Source organism: Rhyacophila brunnea, unplaced genomic scaffold (assembly GCF_057557595.1).
Source record: "Rhyacophila brunnea isolate RB1 unplaced genomic scaffold, BYU_Rbru_1.0 scaffold_15, whole genome shotgun sequence".
NCBI classification, from domain to species: domain Eukaryota; kingdom Metazoa; phylum Arthropoda; class Insecta; order Trichoptera; family Rhyacophilidae; genus Rhyacophila; species Rhyacophila brunnea.
The window spans coordinates 23302389-23327273 of record NW_028232806.1 but is presented as its reverse complement, the minus strand read 5'-3'; the positions used below and the strand labels follow the sequence as shown (position 1 = coordinate 23327273).

The 24885-nt window shown below is 32.0% G+C and overlaps 1 protein-coding gene across 1 annotated transcript in view; it reads left to right on the top strand.

The window, feature by feature from the left end:
* Positions 1 to 24885, top strand: part of LOC147075065 (zwei Ig domain protein zig-8-like) — a 179826-nt gene that overhangs the window by 78188 nt on the left and 76753 nt on the right. The window contains exon 5 of the mRNA XM_085943298.1: positions 5184 to 5355. Coding sequence (XP_085799424.1) covers positions 5184 to 5355 — 172 coding nt within the window. The remainder of the gene's footprint in view (positions 1 to 5183; positions 5356 to 24885) is intronic.

Below are 24885 nucleotides of genomic sequence, written 5' to 3'. Positions count from 1 at the left end.
CAACACTTATTACAAAAATTTATCCGTATTATAATAATTTCAAATCACAATTCGAAACATCGAAACAATATAGCGCCTGTAGTATGCGTGCATGGATTTGCTACCAGCAAGAGCGTGTAAATTAAACTATTGCGATAATAACTGTTTACGCACAAAAATGCTAATTGTTGCGCCAATCTCATTTTTCAAGTCTCGAGATACGTTTGTTGTTGCGTGGATGTTTTCTTTCCTGCGAGGTGTTGTTATTAATTTTATTGTTCTTGCAGGTTAGCCACTAGCTTTTTGCAATTTTCAAGATATTATGTGTTTACACTTGCATTTAATTGTTATAGTCACGATAATACCAACTGTCAGCAGTAAATTCATGCACATGTAAACGGGTTAATATGTTAATACGAAAATATTATCATTCAAAATGAATTCATTTACAGTTATAATTTTAGTACAGTAGTTAGTAGATATAGTTTAGGCCCTAAACTATATCCATTCACTACTGTACCAAGGGTTTTAGTTTCAATTTTATTCATAATATTGTTTTTTAAACACATATCTTCCATGTCTCTATCTATCAAATCTAACTCTTTTTACTATTGAAATTATATTTAATTATGATTTTGCAAAGTCATGGAATTTTTTTCCCACTCTGGATAACCAACGTCTCCTCAAGCATGCACTTATATACAAGAAAACAAAACTATAAAATTAAAAAAAACGACTAATTACTAAAATACAAGAGTGGCGAAGGATAGAGGAAGGCTGTTAACATCCGGCATATTATATAGAGCATTTGTGGCCAACCCGCGGCCCACTAGGTGTCAACTTGTGGCCCGTGGAGCAGTGAGAAAATAAAAATAATATCAAATACTGCCGCTAGATGTGCTAATTTCGCAAATTGAGATTCGATATTGGCTCAAGATTTTAAAAAGCACCGTGTGCTTTTTGCTGCATTTACAACGCCATTCTCCGAAGACGTGAATTTATTACCGGGAAATTTACAAATGGAACATTGTGAAATATGTTGCGATGAACAGTTGAAGGGAAAATTTCATTAGGTTGGCTTGGAAGAGTTTTACAAAACATATTTGGACAAGGAGAAATATCCTGCATTTTACAAACATGCTCTAATGATGACTTTGCTAATACTTACACGAGTGAACAGCTTTTTAATCAGATGAAGCATATCAAATCTCGAGTGAAAACACGAATCACTGATGTGCATTTGGAAAACATTACTGTTGCGTGTAGGAACAACCTCACTCGATATCGATATTGATGCACTTAGTTCTGCCATACAAAATCAAACTTCTCACTAAAATTTATTATTTTTATATTATTTAGTTTAGTTTTTATTATAAAAAAAAAGTCTAATCTAAAAAATATATTAATTCTCATTATTGTTTTATTTTATTAATATATATTTCTTTTTTGTTTTGTATAATAATATATTTTAGAATTTTATAATATTTTAGAATCTGGCCCGGCTGCTAAAAAGGTTGGCCACCCATGATATAGACCATACTTTTTTAGTCATACATTTTCATTGAACTGAGACTAAAAATGATTGCAGATAGTATGTGCTAGTTTTTAAAATTTAATTAAATCCTGCGTAACTAAACCATAATAGATAATTTAATGTAAAAAATATTCGAATAATATAATACTTATATCAAATATTTAAAACTATGCCAATAAAATAAATCATACATAATAATTTTAGAAATTTTATAGATATACGAATATTTTTTATCTATTATGGTTTAGTTAAGCAGGGTTTATTGAATATTAAAAAAACTAACCAGCACCATAATTTTATGTAATAAAATAAAAATAACGAAAACTATAATTAGTATGACTGAAAAGGTGTGCACTATTAATTTTTGTCGGATCGCCAATAGCATACCTAAACTATTATGGTTTTATTTACGCAGGGCTTAATTGATTTTTAAAAACTAACAAGCACAATTTGCAATAATTTGTGTTATTAGTTAAATGAAAACCAATTAGTATGATTGAAAAAGTTTAGTATGCACTATTCGTGACGGATGTTAACAGCCTTCCTCCACCCTTCGCCACTGCAATACAGATAAGATGTAAACTATTTCTCCAAAATTAATGTAAACACTTTGAAGTTTTGCATATTGATTTGCAGATACATATTATTATGTTACCACCCGATAGTATATTATTCAAGGAATATCAAAATAAAAAATAAAATATAACTAACTTTGCAACTAACCATCCGTCAATAGAAGCATCATGTTTATATAAAATTCAGCTTTCAATAACAGCCTTAGATACCTATTATAAGTTATCATAATATATATTATCACAATATAAACTTTTGTTTCACTGAAAAACAAATAAAAATATGTTACCAGTTATTTTTTTCATTCACGCCAATGTTCATAAATAGTTTAATAGAATTTCATCACATAATTATAATATTATGCTAGATTTATTACATACATTTTATAAATTTCTTTTTTATTCTTGTTTTTCCTGAGATTTAGTTTTTGTTTTGTTTTCAATATGTTTTGGTTGTTAGTGTAACATGCTTTAATTTTCTAACGCGTGCTATCTTCGTAACATTAATAACTGGTGTTTACGGAATTATAATTTTTGAGCAAAATATTTGCAACCACACCATAAAGTATTAGTTGAGAATATTGTGATTTCATTGTTAATTTTAAAGGAAATCAATAATTTTAACTTAAATTAACCATGAAGAAATCCGAGTGCCTCATAATATCACTTGATTCATATCATCACATCAGTCACGGCCTGCTGCAGAAGTAAGAGAAAGAAAATATTTAAATCCCTGCGCTTTTAACTGTTGTGTAGTTTTCTTATACCATCACGTATTATGCTCTTTTAATAGATGATACAATAGTTTGACGGCGATCTTTGCATAATATTTCACGTAATGGGTACATGTAATTTCTATTAAAATCTTATTTAGAGATTAAAGTAGTGGTTTCCAAACTTTATGTTACGAGTACTACGCCTCACTTTAAAAAAAAATCTAATCTTGGCGCCCCCCCCCCCCCTTTCTTTATTTCATTAAATAATACAGACACTTTTTAACTAGTCAACAATGTACTGATACAAAAATGAAAAAAAAATATATTAATTACAAGATAAAAAGAACTTTTTATATAGCACGTTTTTAAATTTTTAAATGCATCATCGTTCATTGAAAAATGGATTTTATCAAGGGCCCCACATCCTGAAGCGGACCCCCAGGTCAAGATCTTTGGCGGGCCCACCTACCAATCGCTGAGGTTAGGGCAGTGTGATGCTCTAATGTAGTGTTTCCTAAATTATATACGGGAGTTATCATTTATGTATATCAATCATCATATATGTATCACATCAAATTGCAACGCACAACCACATATTTAAAATATTTAATAGTCCTGAAACAGGTGACTTTTTTTTCTGTAGTTTATAACTAGTGGCCGTTTTATTAACAATGCATTTGCAAACTGCAAACCTGTGGCTACATTGATTGTGTTAAACTTTTCACGCCTCCCTTTGCAACACTCCGCGTCTCCCAGTTTTGAAATCGCTGGATTAAAGTATATTGCACTCAATTAGCAAACTACCTCTTGAAAATGAGATATATTTTACAGAGAGAGATAAATAATTTTGACAATTTGTGCCTAGAGATTTGAGTTATAGACCGTTGGCAGTTTCAGTACTGGACATTAGATCACAACCAACATGAAGTTAAACATGCCTTCTGTATAATAACGGATAGATGATAGGCTTGCATTTATTTCAAAGATCAATGGTGGTTGCTGTAGATGGCGATGTGCACTAATAGAACTGAAATATTTTGGTAAACGCAAAATATGTATGAAATCTCGCATCTCACCTGAGCTTCGTTTAAAATGCAGTAGGTACTTTGTTATTTCGCCGATGTATGGACTTATACCTGTACACGTCCATTAATTTATTTGCAGCAATAGTGAGTATTTTAAACTATCGTGACAATAAATGTTTAGATACACGTAAAAGTGCTGACTGTCTCTCCAATCTCATTCTTCAAGGGTAAGCGAGACGCGGATGTTGTCAGTGTATGGTACTAGTTGACAGGTCGTAAAAATTGGTTAATCTTAAAATGAGTATCTACGTGGAGCCACTACCATTCTACTGCGCAAGCAGAAGCTTCCGAAACTTTTTGATTCGTGCGTGCAATCTTGTCACTTGCGTGACAATACGTGTTTACACGTAGATTTACTTGTTATGGCCACAATAATACGCACTATTAGCAGTAAATCCATTCACGTGTAATCGAGGTATTAAACAGGTGTGCACTGTGTAAATTCACACTTACTCTGGAGGCCAATCCCCGAATGAAGCACTGCAAAACACGTCACCGAGATGCTTCAACTGAAGCACGTAAAAATTTTAGTTTTACAGGAGATATCGTATGTATAGAGCTTCGAAAGGAATGGATAAACGAAATATAAGTGCGAGTGAGAAAGCATTCAGTACGCTTATACCTCATGTCTATGCGTTAGAGTAAGATAGAAAGTAAACATATCATGACGGGACTCTTGTCAATTTCATGGAAATTAAATAACATTTTTATCCATTTTGGCAATGATTTCATATTTAATCAGTACTTACCGTTAACGTTGCATTATTAAACCATTCATTGTTGAAGTACGTAGCCAATTAATCTTTAAACAAGCTAGTTACGTCTCCAATATAACAATATTATAACACGTAATTTCCGTTGTACTTTGCAAACAAACGTGTGTGTTTCTGAATTACAAAATCACAATAAATATTTAAATGAGAATTTAAACACAAAATAATACTTTCAGCGGTAATAGTTATGTAAAATATAGAAAGAAATTGATTCCCTCTTCCTACGTACGAATTAATATGTCAAACAGAGAGTTGCTAGCGTCTCTACCGCCAGAGCATGACGTGTACTTCAATTCCATACTGCAGTCGACACTACCGGTTGAGTTTTAATATACTTCGTTGAAGTAGGCTTGCGCTTCCGTTGCGCAACTGGTCATAGTGCTTAATTCGGGAATTGGTATCCTGGAATGTTATTGTTATATGGGAACCGGGGTTTTGGAGGTTGGATAAGAAAATGGACCAAACAATATTTTGGCAATTATAATTTATCTAAGATAATACATATATTTATAATTTTCTTTCAGCTCCAGTAGTTCGCATTGTAGAGGCGGGTGGGCGCGAACTGCGCGATAAATACTACGAAAGGAACAGCACGCTGAAACTAGCGTGCCGCATCAGGCACCTGCGCGCGCACGCCGTTTTCTGGGCGCACGCAGGGAGGATACTCAACGACGACACTTTGAGAGGCGGTGTCAGGTCAGTACAACTTTATAGTTTTAATATTTTTTTTAAAGTCATGTCGAAATACGAATATTTTATATTATATGAATTTGAATGTGCATATCAACGAAACTATCAATGAGCCACCATTCAGGTCACCTGAAGCTCTAAAGGTACCTATTTTATTTTTATATAATCGATCTATAGTTGAGTTCCCTTCTGTCATGTGGAATCCATAGTATGTTACGTACCTAAACACTATACAAAATTTTAAAGCTTAGGCATAAAGCCCATTGACGCAGCGAGTGCGGCGCTCGCGCAAATTTTCTACAAGTGGCGCGTAAATCATCAAAAATACAACGTAATCAAATACGCCAGCGCCCACTGGACTTAACGATGCCTTGCGCGCCGCCTGCTGCATGAGTCACCGTTTTTCGCTTCTCGGCGATACGATTTAATGAAAATACAAAGAAGTTCATTCATTGAACACGGCTACCAAAATTACGCTGCTTGAGGCGTCGTCGTACGACGGGCGAAAAGCAATTATTTAATTACAGAGAAGTCATTGTTTAATTTTATTGCGTGTTCAGTTTATCGCTGGTTGAATAATATCGTCGTTAATATTAATGACAAGCCCCGAAATAATATAATATTTTTATTGCTTTGTTATGAGAGACGCTGTAAAAATAATTGTTTTGTGCTGCTTGGGCCGCTTATTACATAGGTGAAGGGTAATGCGCGGCGAGAGACGTGTGATTATGGTTATGAATAAACACTAAATACGCCGACTTCGCGCGCTCGACGCGTTCTGTGGGCACCATCGCTTGTTGTTATGATTTATAATATTTATATAATAACAGAAACGACACGGCAGATCCTTTTTCTATGTCTCATATCGTCGGTAATTTTTTACAAACACGTATCTCAATTTTTGTCAGTTTTAAGTTGTTTGATGTAATGAATTCAGAATTTGAATACCCACATATTCCACTAACACGTATCTCAAAACATACTTTACGACATAATAGATTTAAGCATTAACAAAAACTCGTATCACAATTAAAAGACTTTTATAAATATTATAAACTCGTATCTTGAGTTACGTGTTTGTAAGTATACAGAATACTAAACTCCTACATATAATTATACTAAAGCTCTTTCTCGTAAGTTAAGATACGTGTTTGCTGCAGTAATATTCACAGTAAAGTTGCAACGCATTCTCGTATCTCCGACAATATGACTGATCGGTCGAAAGTATAGTGCGATAAATTGAAAAAACATAACATTTTTTCATGAAAATAAATGTGTAACTATACTAATGGGCCATCCATGGACTGAACCCGTATGCGGTTTAGAACCGTGTGCCATACTAGCCTTATCTTTTCTGTTCATGGAAATATATTTTCACAAACTAGGTATATTATAAGCATCTGATCGTATCCGTTTATACCATACACTTACAAATTTAGTGAAAATATATTTATTTTTCATGAACAAAAATCATAAGTTTAGTATGGCACACAGATCTAAACCGCATACGGTTTCAGTCCATGGATGGCCTCTAAATAGATATTTCATAGAAGAAATTTTATTTTTTAATTAAAAACTGAGAGAATTAAGTTGTTATCTGCCTCTCCTGAAAAGTTGTGATTTTTGAGATACGCGTTTGTAGAAAATTACAGACGATATAACAATAATGAAAATTGTCTTACATCTGTATATAATTATATTTTTATATCGATATATTACATTATAATATATTACCATAAATATATCATTACGGTATGTACAAGTAGACGTTGTATTAACAGATTTTGATTTTAAGATAAATAAATAATAGTCACTCTCTCAAAAGATATTTTAAGTTCAAACATACATTGCAAAACAACAAGGACTTACGACATTATAAGCCGACGCGTTATCGCTCGGCAATGGTAGGCGTGACGTCATACGAAATATGTAACATTATATAATATTCTGAAACAAATTATCTTTGTATACTATGATACCTACAAAAAAAACACTTACTAGTTATACAAAATATATGTAGATATATATATATATATATATATATATATATATATACGAAACACCACAATAAACATCATAAATGCATTGCAAATCCTGAAATAAACGAAAATATAATAATATACGTATATTACAAGGGGAGTACAGCGAGTTATATTTGTTTTGTTTTTCGTTGATAATAATAAATACTCCTTATTATAAATTACTTTTTATGTGAAGTAATTACGTTGTTATTTTGCAAAAGGAGAGACAGTTTCTTTATATAAATTGCCACCATAATAATAGCATATTTTTTTCAGGTAATAAATATATCGTTTTCAAAACGCATTATTTTGGATTCACACACATTACAGAAGAAAAGCATTTAGACACTTGATCACGACACGTAGGTACTCAGTGTGTGACTTAGCATACAAAAATTTGCTCTATGTTAGATTTATTAGTTAAAATTACAGTATTACTACAAAGTTACGCAATAGGTGGGTCAGACGCATGGTCTAAAAAGATCGTGACTAGGCGATGCGCGGATTGTGGAAATGACGCGAGCCGAACGAAATATAATTTGTCATAAAAATTCAACATGCGTCCATCTAATGTTATGTTATTGTTATATTAGTAATAATAATAGTATATTCATTGATTTGTTTTCTTTTTCAAGTAACGGTAACGTTTTTTAGTCATCTTTACACGATTTTAGAATATATTCCTCCGACGCCATCACAAAAATTGACGTGCTTACACCTCGACTATCGGTCTGAAAATTATTTGCCGTTTCACTTATGTATGCTCTTAAGTCGAATCGCGTAAGTCGGGGTAAAATTATACATATAAATTTTGATTAATTGGGACCAAGGACTAACAAAAACACAAGTTTAGAAGAAAAATATTTAATAAAATTACAGTTCTTTGTACCTACATTATAATTGTACAAAATATTAAAAAAATAAATGAGTTACGCAAAAAAGTTATTTCTATGGTTTCATAAATTCTGACAAATTTGTCAGACGATTAAATGCCTTCTTTTTTTTACTCTGAATTTCTTCGTAGCAAACTAATATGTCTTTATTGCTTTATTTGTAGCTATAACGTATTGATTGATCGAGTTCTATGTTTTCTAAAATTCCTAAGACATTTTCAAGACCTTCTGTCAAGCTTACAATTAATAATTGCCATTTGTTTTTCTGGCGGAACTATGTTTGAAGTGTCGTATACCCTGAGTTTGCGTAAGTCGGGGTAGCGTAAGTAGGTATATTACTGTAAAACGATATAACTCATGAAGTTATATCAAATACATGTTAATATATTTTTATATGGTGATGACTCCTTACTTAGAAATTATAAATAATACTAAATTTACGTCATATGTAATGAATATCTTTTATATTATACTTAATCCGTTTATTATATCTTCCCAAAAATGTAGGTAAGTACTTACAATTTCCTACATTTTATCTCGTTACGGCTTATAACTAATTGAATCTTGATATGCGTCCTGGAATGTGATATTATAATTTGGTGGTTCTAATAATATATTTTGAAAATATACCTTGAACCTTTTTAAGTACAGTAACGTAACATGTTTCATACGATTATCACAATGAATACATACAAAATGACATTGTAAAATATCAATTATATCTGCGGATGCAGAGCATCTACATTCTACAGCATCTATGGACCGCACGCCACTAACTTATAGGTACGAAGAATTCATGTTTTTATAATCGATAATAATTATTATACATACATCGCTTTTCATGGATTTGAGTTGATTAAGTGTTGTTACTTGTTACACCACCTGTGTACCTTAATTAGAAATGTTTTCTTTTGCTCCGAGTCACGTTTAATGAAACTTTATTCGTTTCAACGGCTTGTTTAATTAAAAATTTCTCCCAAAAACCAGTGCGTGTGTAACTACAGTCTGTTCCTAATAATACAGCATAATATATGCCTAAAATAGCACATATTCACACTAGACTTGTGTTAGCTCAATTGATTGACAAGTTAAAATTAAACAATATTGAACAATATTATTATTTTTCACTTTGATAAGGTAATAAATAACTCTAAATGTCTCCGTATTATTATTATATGTTGATCAAGTATATTATTCAAGGCAGATAATAATAATTAATGTTGGGTACATATATATACGTAGCTCAAAAAATACATATTCAAATAAAATCAAAATAACTTGCCATTTTTTATCACAAGCAGAGAACATGGGCCTCCACATGGTATTAAAAATTTTACGAGAAATGGGTATTAACCACATGCTCAACTTATTCGGTCCACACACAAATAATACGTAAATTTGCCAGACCTGGAATTCGAACCTCTCGAATTTATAAGCAGACACATTACCGCTTAACTATCAGGGGACTTTTGTGTATTATTTTCTTCTTTTTCTTCACTTCGACCATGTCCGCTCTATACCTGGAGCACATGGATATTACACAGCGCATCCAAGAATACTTGTAGCTCACCAGTCTTCTTGCGTATTTCCATATCATAGCAACATCCCATAGCTCCGTCGTATACACTCTAAAGATATTATTTAGTGGCCTTCCAGGACGACAGAAACTGGCATCAGCAGCACGTGGCCGAGCTCTTATCTCCTCGTTACTCCTAAAGTCGCTACCGCATACCCAGTATCCATCGCGTGTATATTTAGAAAGTTAAGAACATCCATTGAAAAACGTGACAAGTCTAATTATTATTTATATTGGTAAAATATTTTAGTAAGGTATAAGTACATAGGTACATTAATTTATTAAAATATAAGTTGTTTAAATCCGAGATGAAGCATAATGCTACTGTAATATAAAAATAACTTAATGTTAATACGAAATTTAAGTCACGTGTAGACACGATCATTAACCACAGTGACCTGCAGTCGTCACAATATGCTGAGGACTGCATTTCTCATACTTAGATACTGTTTGTATGGAGCGTTCAACACAGCATCACTGCATTCAATAATTGCTGCAAATTATCAATCTGCCAGCCCACAAACTAAGATCTCCAAATTCGTCATCTTATATTCAGAAAAACAGTCGATAACCGCTTAGTACTGAAGTTCAAAATGTATTATATTAGAATTACCTACCTATAACTTTTGAAGAAATAAACATAGCGAAACCAAAAGTTGTATCACTATGAAGAGAAAATTACGGTAAATATCAAGATTGACTCACTTATTGAGCGGCTTACGTATCAGCTTATAATATCGTGGATCCCAGATTAGAATCCTGGGGCTGGCAAATACATTTATAGTTTATTTTAATTTGTGTTTGGAATCAGAGTATTGACCTAATAGAGGTTGGGCAAGTGGATAACATCCAGTTCTTGGAAAAAATGTTAATATAAAACTCCACTCTATGGAGTCCCATAATATGATCCTATTAGAATCTAACGGAGTCAAAAGGAAAAAAAATCAAGATTAAATCGATCGTTCTCTCAAAGAAAAAGAGGTGGGAAAACCGACCTCGATAACTACAATACGGTTGCCATTTTATTCGATTATAGCTCTATGAAATCTCAATCGATCCAAACGTTAACGTTGTACTTTTATGATAATTTTGCCCATTAACACCCTGGTTTATTTATAAACGTATGTAGTAAGTCAGCATACATAACCTATTATATACAGCTCATTTTGGTAATGCACGAATGATTTTTTTATTATTATTCAAACTTCAATTTCAATTTGTCACCTCAATATAATAACTCTGATTTGATCATTGTTGGGGAAAAGAACTTTACACTTGACTTGATTAACATAAATCTAGGCTCTAATTATTATTTAAAGTAAAAATGGAAAAATGTGCTTGTCCAATTGGGAACAATTAAATAATTTTCAATTGTATTAAAAATTATTATGGATATATTATTTTATTTATTTATTGCATTTATGGTTTTGAAGTTATCTAATATTTTCAAACACAAAATAAATACAGCTCCCATTAATTTCTGATTTGCCCAGTTTTATCACATTGTAGAGAAGGAAAATGTAAAATCATATTCGATAACTATCAGAAAAACAGTAAAAATCAAGTTCTCTAATTACTTAATCTAGTATCTAGTATTTAGGTGACAAATTAATTGAAAGCAGTTAAATCATACCAGAGGATAAAATTTAGCTGATATAATAATTAAACAAGTTAATTGTATATGTATATCATAAATATATTCATTGGTATATCAGTAAAATAATATATAATATACACGCTGTACATTTTGCGATTTTAACTACTTTTTGCCTGGCTACAGCCGAATTTGAAATTAAAGCATTTTTAATACAAATTTTATACAACACAAAAAAAAATTCAGGTCACAGCCAGGCAGGACGGCTCCGACTTTTTCTAATTAGTGTTAAATTTTGACTGACAGTTTACCCGGCGCGATTTCGGAGGAGAAATAATGTTTTTTTAATGTCAAATACCCCATACTGAGAGCATGGTTAACCTTACAAATTCAATAATTATAATACCTGTCGGTGGTCTAGATGCGGACCTGGTTACTATAACAAGTTGATTGTTTTCATTGGTGATTAAATTAATAAAATATTAATTAATGTAGTAAACCTGATTGTTATTAATAACTATTGTGTGTACTGAACGTCTACAAATAAGACAAAGTGATTAATTTGTTTTTCTTATTTTGTAAACATAACTTTTATTGATATAAATTATATTTACAAAAATATAATAAGAGTCACCATCCATTAACGTCGTCTGTGGGTAACCATAATAGTTACCTTATTATAATATTTTTTTTTTTAAATAAACGTGTCATTGCTTTTTCGTACAAGATGGTTGGGGGGGGGGGGTTAGTTACACTTTGTTTCTCTATTTATATATTTTATTATTTTCTTTATAACCAGAATTCAATATTTTGTGTAGTGTACTTGTGTTGTTTGTTATTTATTATTTCATAAGGTTTTTGGAGGTCAATTTCATTGTTATACGTTATACTGTCCACATAGAATTATGAGAGTCCATCGCTCCTTTTTTAGTATTATAGGGCAGTCGTTGATGACATGCAATACAGTTTGAGATGTATAGACATCACATGGACAACAGTCATCATCCCTCAATTTTAATCATTTTAGATAGGCTCGTACTGCTCCTTGGCTAATTAGTTTCAATGTGAGTTCATGTGATATTTTTATGTTCCTAGCAAGAGTTATGGAAGAGTTTATGTTTGGAATAAATTTCTGCATTATTGTTCCTGTGACGGATATTGTGTATCTGTTGTTCCATAGCTCTATCGTGTGTTTGTTTAGTTTTTGTTTTGCGTAACTTAGAGGGGAGTGTATTTAGGTTGAAAGTCTTTTATCTGGTGTGGCTAGCATATTTATCAGCTTTCTCGTTCTCGGTTATCTCTATGTCACTTCTTATCCAGAAGACTCTATTTGAGAAACTAACCGTACTGTCCACTGTTGTTGTGCGTGTTAATCGTGAGATATGGCATCTTACAAAGGTTAAAAGCTCTTGAGCTTTGGGCTTTAATAATCGATATATCCATCAAATTTCAGGGTTACATCGGTTAGAACATGTTACAAATTAATACTGAAGATTGTCAGTTAATATGTCAATTGTTGGTAATTAATGTAACCACAAAGTGGCGCTTCACGTGACTTGAACATGTATTCCAAATACCTCCAGAAAGTGCGACATTCCATACTCTTGTAGTGCTGCGTCAAGGATTCCATCGTCATCGTCAACCTTCCCCAACCTGAAATAGAGCTACGAAAGTGATCAACGTGCTACTTAACTGTTCTCATGTGTTTTTGAAATGTGGCGCGATCTTGAACTTGACTTATGTTAGAGCCATAACATGGTGTAGTATGTAAACTCTTCCTAAAATTGAACCGTATTTCTATATATTTCAGTAATAATGCCTAGTTCAATCTAAGATACATACCTGCATATCAGTTATTAAAAAATAAACATTGTATAAAGACTGTTGACTGAATTAAAAACACATTATACAAATTTACTGATAAATATGCAAGTGTGGCAATGTTTCCAGGATTTTTTTTTTACTATTTTATCGGAACTAGCAGCATGTGTGGTGTTGTGGTGGCGCGCGATTTTTAAAATTACTATTAATATTAAAACTAAGTTTAATTCGATATTTTTCATATCGCTAATCGAGGCCACGATGGCTAAGCAGCTTACGCGTCGCTTTATCATGTCGAGGTTCCCAGGTTTGAATCATGAGTCTAGCGCATACACATAGTGTTTTTCAATTTGTGTTTGGAGTAAGAGTTAGGACTTAATAAGTTGATCAAGTGGCTAACATCCATATCTCGTAAAAAACAAAAATCCAATATTACAAACTTACACACTATGGACGCTCATATATGATTCTATTATGGTCAAACATGGTTAAAAAAAGAAGATTATTTATACCTATGGATATGCGTTGAGTTTCAAACAAATTATTATGCACGTCTATTTGTACAAACCATTGTATAATTTGTATGCAAACATAATAATTTATGTTTTTTTGATCTTGGCTAAGCATAACCATAAAATGGATATTATATCATTATAACAGTGACCGTACGTTTGAGATATTTTTTCAAACAAAATAAATAACGACCGTAAAACGCATCATCGGTTTCCGATATAACTTCGAAATGGCAAAAACGTTTCCTATTTTATCAAATAGTTCAACAAAAGCAAAGAGTCAATTTATATTTTTAATATTTTTGTTTTCCCTCACTTTTAGCCAATAGGTACCAAATCATTCTTTCACTTTCGCACTGACACCAACCGAATAATAAAAAAGTTTTCCACTTTTCAGTAAAAAAATGTTGCGCAACATTTTACATTAAAAAAATAAATTGGCCAAAATTTTAAAATTATAACTAAACAGGTGACTGAATGTGATTAATAGATTTCTTCATTTAGGTTACTTATATTGTTTAAACAATTCTGGTCTTTCATCTCGAATTTTGCTTCGTCATGAAGAATCATCATCATCAGGGGCGCGACAACCCGGTGTGGGTCGTGGCCTCCTCCAACAGCTCCTTCTACCTGTCCCTATCTTGTGTGGCCATTTTCCAATTCGGTACTCCCAGAATACGGCAGTCACTAGCAGCTCCATCCAACCAGCGAATCTTTGGCCTGCCTCTTCTTCTACGCCCAATTGGATTGCTGGACATCACTCTCTTTTCCGGTTCATTTTCATTAATACGGTGCACATGACCTAGCCATCGTAGTCTCCCAATCTTAGTTGATTAAACTGCGCTGCAATCTTCGTACAGCCCGTAGAGCTCAGCATTATATCTTCTCCTCCAACTGGTGCCGTCCCTGACCGGTCCATATATACGGCGGAGAATTTTTCTTTCAAAAATTTTCAGGGCTCGTTCATTTCGTATAGTTAACATCCAGGTTCTCGATGCGTAGGTGAGCACTGACTTTACAAGTGTCTTGTAAAGAGTGCTTTTACTTCGAGATGAAGATGCGTCATGAAGAATAACAATGTTAAAATTAATGAGCTCTTAGTTCACTTATTATGTGGAAGTCTTGGAATAAAAGTCCCGGTTATTATATCCGGGACACAAAATGTCCCGGTATTTAGAAAAATCTACCTACTAACCGATCATAAAGGTAAAGATTCGAAGATGACAGGTAGCGTGCCAGATCCAACTAACGAGTGGCCTTCAAAATGTTTAGCAAAGCGTCGTACAATAGTACCTATGCACTAAATTCCTGCCTTCTCGGAATCGGGATGCAACATTCGGTAGGTAATTATTGTGGGTTATATTTATTAAAGCTAGTTTGTACCTAAATAAATAAAACATATTATTAATAACAAGCTACATAAAAACAAGGGAAGCGGATATCCTTCTGGGCGTGGCTGTAAGAAGAGAAATATTGGTATAAAAATGTTATTTTCAATTGTTAATTGTGTCGTAATATGCATTAAAGGTTGTCACGTAATTGCTAATATTAAAGGACAATGCGCAAGATTTGTATACCTTGCGTTTTATAGGCTGACAGTCATTAAATTATAAACTAAATCTAACTTCAAAGTATTGGTTTAAACCGACCGCGTTTGACATTTTTGTTTCGAGTATATCAAAATTTCCGCTTGACGTCAAAAAAATGATCCCTCACATAAACGTAAGGTTCCGTCGATTATAAATTGGCGTGGTTTGGTGGAGCCATTAACTTCAATGATCTGTGATTAAAGATGTTGTATTTATCTTGACTTTAATTTGACCACTGAATGCCGGTTATGGCTTAATTTAGGAGATTTCATGTAATATAGATAGGTATTAGTAGATATACGTAAACGTGATATAGGGGATGGTGAGTTGGCATCAATTTAGAGAAAAAAAAGTGTGAAAATTCAATTGAAGTTGTAACCAAAGATCTTTTCTTCGAGAAAAATGGCCTTCCCATCACTTTTGTCCCATATATAACCATGTCTAAGATCTGTGATATGTCTGTTTTCCGTATGTCATATAAAATAACATCTTTACTTACAATTTCATATACATAAAACCTACACATTCAGCCATTAATTCCGCTACTCTTTTTCTCCCATCATGAGGTGTTTACTTGGAATTTTATTGGCATTAAAAATACATATTACACTCGGCGTTTTTCATTACCCCGTAAATCATATTAAGCCATTATAATCGTCAGATTTCGAAGTTAGCGGTGCAGCGACGGGGCAGAGCAAGTGTAGAGGATGGGGGCTCTTTATGACGCTGCAAATTTTTATTGAAGCTTTTATGGGCTGTTAATACGTCAAATATTAACTGAGGGGAAACTGTAAAAATGTATTATTTGCACTTTTAAGTCAAGCATTAGCTACTTGGAAAGTCAACAAAGCTAAAACGTAATAAGTTATCAAGCTACCATCATCTTAACCATTCTTATCCCACTGTAGGATGAAGGACTCTCCTTGCTGTTTCTCCTCTTTTTCGTCTATAGTCTTTCTTTCACATGTACTTCCACTAAACTTGATTATATCGTTAATCCAGTGTTACCCTAAAGATTAATGTTAATATCTCTTGAGTATCACTGGCCCAGGTATGTCCAATGCCGTAATTGAGCCATAAAAATGTAAAAAGTTCGTTCATACATTCAGTTTTATTATGATATAATTTAATTGAGATTTTGAAGAGGAAGCACCATTCCTTTTTTTATTTCCATAACCAGTTTACTTAAAATTAATTTTTAAATTTATCATTATGAAGCTCGTTTGACATTTTCGTATCATTTGATTCGTATTGCATCGTTCACTGTCTGTCGCAGGAGTGAAAAAAGAGAAGATATGAATCCTCACGGTTTAAACTGAAGTGTAGTTTTCTTTACCGTTGTACAGTAGACTCTTCCTACAATTGAGTAATTTTTTGTAATGGTGAAAGACAAATTAATGTTGTGATTTAATTTATCACGTCTCTCAGTCAAATATAATACGTTTGTTCAAGTTTAAGAACAACAATGGTGGAAAGTGGTAGATCACTGCCAATTTTTATACCGTATAGTACATAATAGCCTATATCTTGTGGTTGGACATGTCTGAAAGACAGTATTTCTGAAGAGTATAATTATCTCATTCAAATAATATAATATCTTCTTGATGCCTTTTGCGCCAGACTATCGCTCCACTGCACGGCGTAGCAAAAGACTGCTGCAGTCTTCATGGATGATTCGGAATAGTTTCAAATTTTAAAAATATACTTACATTTTTGTATATACTCTTTCTGCTGTTTAATAACGTATTACTGCATATTTCTTTTTTTTATAAATTATACTGTTTTAATACCATTTCTTTGTTTTTAAATATCATGTCGTGAACGTCTTAAATTAATAATTCATAAAGTTCACTATATCGATACCCAATTTATATGGGGAAACAATTCAGCATTTCAAGGTTTTAAGTTAAGGTTATACCTCAGTTGAGGCACGGTCTAAAAAGCTCGTGGCTAGACGATGCGCGGATTGCGGGTCGCGGGTGCAAATGACGCATGTCAAACGAAATATAATTTATCATATACATCCAACATGACGTCCATTTAATGTTCTGTTTATTGTTCTTCGGCTGTGCATATATGACGGGTGGTGGTGGGCACTTTAACGTATGTTCTATCAGTAACAATAATAATATATTCATTGACATGTTTTCTTTTTAAAGTAAATGGGTAACGTTTTTAGTCATCTTTACACGATTTAAGAATTAATACGCCCGTCGCCATCATGAAACAAATTGACGTGTTTCCAACTCGACGTTCTCTCTCCGAATGGCAGCGAGTCCAAAATTTCGTCGAGCCTATAGTTGAAAATTATTTGCTGTTTCACTGATGTATCACCTTAATAATTATATACAAATGTCTTTTCTTTATGAGTCAACAAAAAAATAATCAAAAAATTCTTCAACGTGTGATAAAATCGAATAATCCTTTCTGACTTTACTTATTAATCCAATTATAAACGGGAATTTCTGAGGTGATTATTTGTTAAACTGACAAATTTCATTGTGTGTTGCTAAGTTCATTTGAACTAAATAAAAAATAAACACGGCATCTATTTCAAAAATCAAGGCTTTAATACTGAAATGAGAATGTGCGCATTTTTTTTAATCGCCATTATCCCAGAACAAAGTATTTTGAATTGTTTCCCTTTAGAACTTTGAAAAAAATTGTAAAAAATCGAATATTGTAGTTTGAATCACGCAGAGTTACATTTTTTTCTAAGTTATAATGAGCTCATAAGTACTTATCTTAAAAACCAATTCCTACAAAAATTCTTATTTATACAAGAACCTTAATAATATAATACCTACCTACTTTGCTTTAGCACGAAGAAAAAATCGGTAAAATTCTAATGAAAATAAATTAGCATATTATTGGAAAAGTATAAAGAGCCTGGTCCCGTTTTCATAAACCTAGTCCATTTTCAGGCCGGCTTGATAGGTATAGCTATACGTTCCAGTTAGACGTCTAATGTGTGAACGGATAAGAACTATTAGACCGAAGCGAGCTGCTGTGGTTAATGTATACCAGTTATCTATCTTATATGTAGAAGAAGCGTCGAGGTTTCTGCTTCACTAGAAAAAGACGTCATTTTCTTCTTACTCTAGAATAGGTTTACACTTAGTAACAGGCTATCCCATCAGGAGCTTTAAGAATATCTTTGCATATCTTGCATACAGGACTTTTTATTAATTTTATCTTAAAGAAAATATACTAAATATTTTAATTATTATTATCTACCTATAATGTCTTTCGACGAAGGATTAACATTCACTATTATAATCGTTTTCAATTTTTTTCACTTTGATATTAAATTTATAACAATTAAATACATTTTCTCTGTATTGTATTGCACTCACTCACCTATCACTTCCACATCGAAATATTATTGTTTAGTTTCTGAATAATACATAATCTATCTAATACTATTACTACGCTCAGAGATCTTGGATTACACACTAACATTTCTTATTTAAGCGCCGTTTTGTTTATTTTTATCACGTTTTTCTTAGCTCGTAATCTTGTTTGTCCGGTGGTTGTTTATTTAGTACAAATTTTGCAATTGATTTTTAACTAACTTCCCGACTAGCTAGACATTTGAAACTTTAGGAATATTTTAGAACACGATGACAATGCATTCTTTTAATACTTTTAGCCATCTTTAAGTAGAATTGAATTCATTTTCAGTTAATTCTATTCTGTATAAAAAGTTATTTCGGAAGAAATCCGTAATCCAATCCACTATTATTGGTTGCTAAGGGGGTGGTCCCAGCAACTAAATTATTTATATATACCTGCGTTACTATGGAAATCAAAATGACATTTCAGTATTCTATATTTGTTTGTTTGTTGCAAAATAGCAAAAAAAATGATTTGTTGACAATTGCCTTATTTGTCCTAAATTATTAATAATTATATAGAATTGTCAAGTTTATAATATAATACAACAGAAAATTTAATAACATGGTATAATCTTGTAATTATTAAACATTTTTACTGCCGAATTGTCCAGCATTTGAATTGAACAAATTATAAAACTATTTGATGAATTTACAGAAACGTGACGTTTAAAATAGACATTACACATATAGGTACACACAAATTCACATACACGCACACACCCTCTGCCTGCCCATTGAACGCATTGAGAGTATTAAGGCTATACCTCAGTTGAGGCATGGTTTAAAAAGATCGTGGCTAGGCGATGTGTGGATTGCGGATCGCGGGTGCAAATGACGTATGCCGAACGAAATATAATTTGTCATATCAATCCAACATGCGTCCATTTAATGTTTTATTAGTAACAATAATAATATATTCATTGACATGTTTTCGTTTTCAAGTAAATGGTTAACGTTTTTAGTCATCTTTACACGATTTAAGAATTAATACCCCCGTCGCCATCACGAAACAAATTGACGTGTTCCTAGCTCGACGTTCTCTCTCCGAATGCCAAAGTTCAAAATTTCGTATCGCCTATAGTTGAAAATTATTTGCCGTTTAACTGATGTATCATCTTAAGCTCATCGACAAGAATAGTGGCACTGTCACCTAGTCATAATATAAAAGGAGTATTGTAAGGTGCTATAATGGTCTATATTATACTACTAATATACTCTATAATGCTCCAGCATCTAAGAATAGAGTAAGCATAAAATCGCGACTCTGCCTTCGGCCTATCGTCACGTCTCCAAATTCCTCATTCCTCCAAATGAGACGCGCTTTCTGTCCCTATGACAATATTCGCTTCTCAGTTAGAGCATATGGACATCACACGGTGCCTCCAAAAATCCTTTGCGCTCGCTAGTCTACTTGGACCTTATCAGCAATTTAGCTATGGATGGTAATAAGCGGCCTTCCAGGTGTATCTTGAAGAATAGGCAAGCCAGTACCTCGCAGTGTGATGAAATACCACACGGTTCACTTTCATATCTCCTCTTTACTCTACTAAATGTATATTCTTGATATGAGACCTACAGCAAGTAGATTACTTTGTAACAACGCTGCAAGACGAGAAAGGATCACCCACGATGACGGAATCCTTGAGAATTCCACAAGAGTACAGGAAGTCACACTCTCTAGCGGCATCATATTTTTTATGTTACAGATACAATATAACAAATATTTTTTGTAGCTAGCTACCTTGTTTTAATCTGAAATTGTAGGATAGTTCAATGTTTAATAGAAGAAGCATATTCTGTGAAGTCTTGACATTATAATATAATATTTATATTGTGAATTTTAAAATTTATATAATAATGAATAACAATCAAATTATGTTATTCCTCACATATTTTCTCAAAAAAATATACTTTTTTTTTAAAGAAAAAATGTATTACTTTCTATAATATATGAAGAATATTAATAAGAAAAGATATAGCTACATATGAAAAAAATATTGAACAAGAAAGCTTTGTTTTAGTCAGTTTTTTTCTTATATTATTTTACTAAGAAAGTAATAATAACAGGCGAAGAATTTCACATCATAGAAAAAACCTTTTATTTACATATACGAAGAAAGTTGAGAAAGTAATTTTTTTTTGCCAATAGAATCTATTTTTTATTGTAACCGAAAAACATCTCTATTTATTTTTTTCCAAATGTCAGACATCGGATACACTGAATTTTTATGAGTATTGGATTTTCTTTGAACTATGATTAAAATAGGTAAAAGCGAAAATCTTATATCGATACCTGTAAACCAAAAAATAATAGACTGCTCTCCCTTTTCCCCTTAGGGAAGATACCTCGAAGTCATGTTTATAATCAAACTTATCCAGAGAAATTTTAATAAAACTAAAAGTTTATATTTAAGGGTATTTAATAGAGATAATTGCAATCACACAGAAAATTATTAGGAATAATTAAGTGTATAGTAATGGGTAGGCGATTAGCTGGCACTGACCATGAAGATGAACTGAACTTAAGGTTTTGGTTTTTTTTTTTTTTTGTATATGCATATAAAAATTATAAATTAGCAAAATAAATGATCTAATTCAATTTCCTAATACAAAATAAACTATCCCACACAATCAACGAATGGAGTCTTTAATTTGTCATATATTTTTTATTTTATTTCAGATCCTTTATTATTAGTCTGACAGATTGGCATATTTATATGTAACATACATAAATTTGAAAACACTTCTGAGAAAATTTATATAATATATATAAAATAAAACAAATCTTTTTTGAAAAAAGTAAGACACCCAGCAGGAATCGAGCCTACATCTCTTGGGTTTCGCGCCCGTGCAATTCAGAGAGTATTGAAAGCCATTAGTTAAAATTTGTTGCAATTAAGTATGACGCCTATAGCACATGGGTCTATGTGCATGAGCACGAAACCCGAGAGATGCAGGTTTGATTCCTGCTGGGTGTCTTACTTTTTTCAAAAAAGATTTTTTTTATTGGTTGTAATATATTTTCTCAGAAGTGTTTTCAAAATTATGTATGTTCAATAATTAGAATGTAACAATCTTAAAACCTATGAATTATTCGTTGGATATAAAAATAGTTAATTAAAAGTTCATATGTATTTACATTTTAGGTAATAATGGGCATATTATGCATTTGACATAATTTTGTATCTCTTAAAGTAATTGCATATATCGGGCATTCATGCAAAAAAAGTGTTTTATAACGATGTATCGGGAAATTGATTTTTTCTACATATTCATGTACAGTTATTTTTTCATTTATTTAATTGTTTATTTTTAATTTTTGCCTATTAAATTAAAGCCTTTTACACGTTTTGACAACGAAAATGATGTATAAATTATTTTTTTTACACAATTATTTCATCTCAATTCAAAGTTTTCAGTTAATAAGCACAGTCGACAGTAAAATGATACAAGCAGTATTAATTCATCTTACTGCAATTTTAAATATAGCCGTCTAGACTGATTTTTTAAATTTATTTTTCGTCTAATTGTAAATTTTCAAAACTCATTAAGTTTTTTTGAATAAATAACCGTAGAAAGTCATTTAAGGGGTGTTTCGAAAGTACTTATAAATACATTTAACGTAAGTAGTTAGTCTACCCTTTTAAGATTCTCGAATATCGAATTGAATAAGTATGTCACTTGAAAGGTATTTTGAGATAATAATATATTGCGTGTATTCAAAATAATTTAATAAATGAACATCCTTGCGAGTAGGTACATTTACATTTATTGCGTATTAGTTAAACATACGTATTTTACCTATATCACTTTGTACACACCCAAAAAGTGTCTTAAGAATGGTCCAGATGGCGCAATTGGACTCACGCGTTAAAATTCGCACGCATTCGAGGTACATGCAACCTCATTGAGCCGTTCACATGCACTCACGGCGTGACGTCTGTCGCATGATAAGCGCAAGCAGTTGCCTGACTCTCGAGTTTTTATGGCCATTCTAAAATGAATTACGACAGCTTTGAGCTCTAAACGATAGTTTTATCGCCAGTTCAAATTTACGTCACCTAGTTTGTACAATGGCAAAAATACATCTATCGCGAGTTATCGCAGTTATCGCGACATATACAATCTCAAAGGAAACGCATGTAATTGAATTGTTGACCTTTTTTCTCGCACTCGCGCTTATTTTTTATGCCGATTCAAAAATGAATTACGTTACCTAGTTTGTTCACTGTTAAATGAAACGCGTTATATGGGCGCAGCACATTTTTGGTACTCACGCGTAAAGTGAGGTGAGTCACACGCCATCCGGACATGGCCTCATTGTGCCTTACGTTGTTTTTCGATTTAATTTGTTTTAACCTTTGCAAATATTATACCATACAACCTCTTCGCCAATAAAAAAAATGAGTGACTTTAACACCCGATAGAAGAAAAACTTATTTACTATGCAGAGATACAAACCTTTCTAAAGAATTATTCTATTACACATAAAATTAAATTACTATAATTTAACTGATTTACTAAAACAGAAAATACGTTAAACAAGAAGGTAAGTACCTATAATAAAATGCAAAGAGAACTTTCAATAGTATTAAAATATAATATATAAAACTAAGCTCTGGTACGCCAATAAAAGTCTTAATAAGGAAATAATAATCATTCAGTACAATTTTGCAGCATTTTTATCTCGCTTAGGTATATTAAATGATCCTAAATCATAATACAGAAGCGACAATGGACGTCTAAATGAATGTTCCTTGAAAAGTTAAAAAAATTATAAATTCTTAGTTTATAGGTTAGCCAAATATTAAAGCTCTTTTTGTATCCAGGTGTTGCTGATAGAATGTAACTTGCAAGTATAAATTATAGTTAGTACATGGTTGAAGGTAAAATAATATACTCAATATTATGTAGGTACCTACTTACTTACTTACTTTTCCCGGATTCATTTTAAAATTAGAATTCTTGTCCAAAAAATATTTCAAGGAGGTATTTTATACACTAACATTTATGGAAACAAAACTTTATTATTGAATGCGATTATTTGAACTATTCAATATTATATGACAAAAATCCACTTAGAATATAATATTATCATCTAATTCTATTGGGAAACGATTTTGTTAAAGAAATTTTAGATAAGTTCTTTTTGCAAGATGGTGGGCTTGATTCAATCAAGCTTTGCCAATAATAGTATCATAACGATAATGAGAATAGGTTTTTGGTTACTTAAACCGTGTATATAATACGCATAGTTCCTATTTTCATTCATCATTTTGAATCATACATCTCAGAAACATACCAATTTAAAAAATGTTGCTACCAAACAGGACTCATATTCGCCTCTATTAGATTTAGACTAATGAGCTTTTCTAATTCAATAATCCGCACCGCACTTATCTTACCAAGCCAAAATTATCTAGTTATTAACTTTTTTCTTGTATTGTGTACTTATTTATTGAATAAAAATAGTTTATTCGTGGTCTATAATATAAAAAATACATATTATATGAAAACTCTTTCATAAAACGAAAGGCATATTTTCCCGGTACCTACCTAATAAGCCGTCATTAAGCACTAAAATTTTATTGAAATATTACCGACAATTTTACATAAATACCGTTCCATTGTTAACCTTAACAAAGAAGTAGTTAATATCAGTTCGTGACCATTTTGATTTAATTTCGCATTAACCTTATTTTCGTTTTATTTTTTTAATTTCACGAATAAAATTAAGTCTTTGTTGTAATTATAACACCTACATAAATTGGCTTAGTGGGTGGATTAGTATATTATGTTTTGTGTCAGCGTTAGTCATTTAAATGTCTTTTTTATTCTCCAAATCAGCTTTTCCCAAACTTACAATGCATACAAATTTGTAATGAATAAAAAAATAAACCACCTTTACAAATAAACTTAATAACCTCGTAATGGAACAACTTCAAAAATACAAAAATAAAAAATAACATTCATATACTTTACTGTTACTTTTAAGGGTGGCGCGGTGGCGAATCCATGAATTTTGGTCATGTCGTAAAAATTGAAAATGCAATATATTTCATTGGATTTTTAAGGGGAAACATTAACCATTCCTAGGTTTATTTCCTTAATCAGCTAACATGAACAACATTT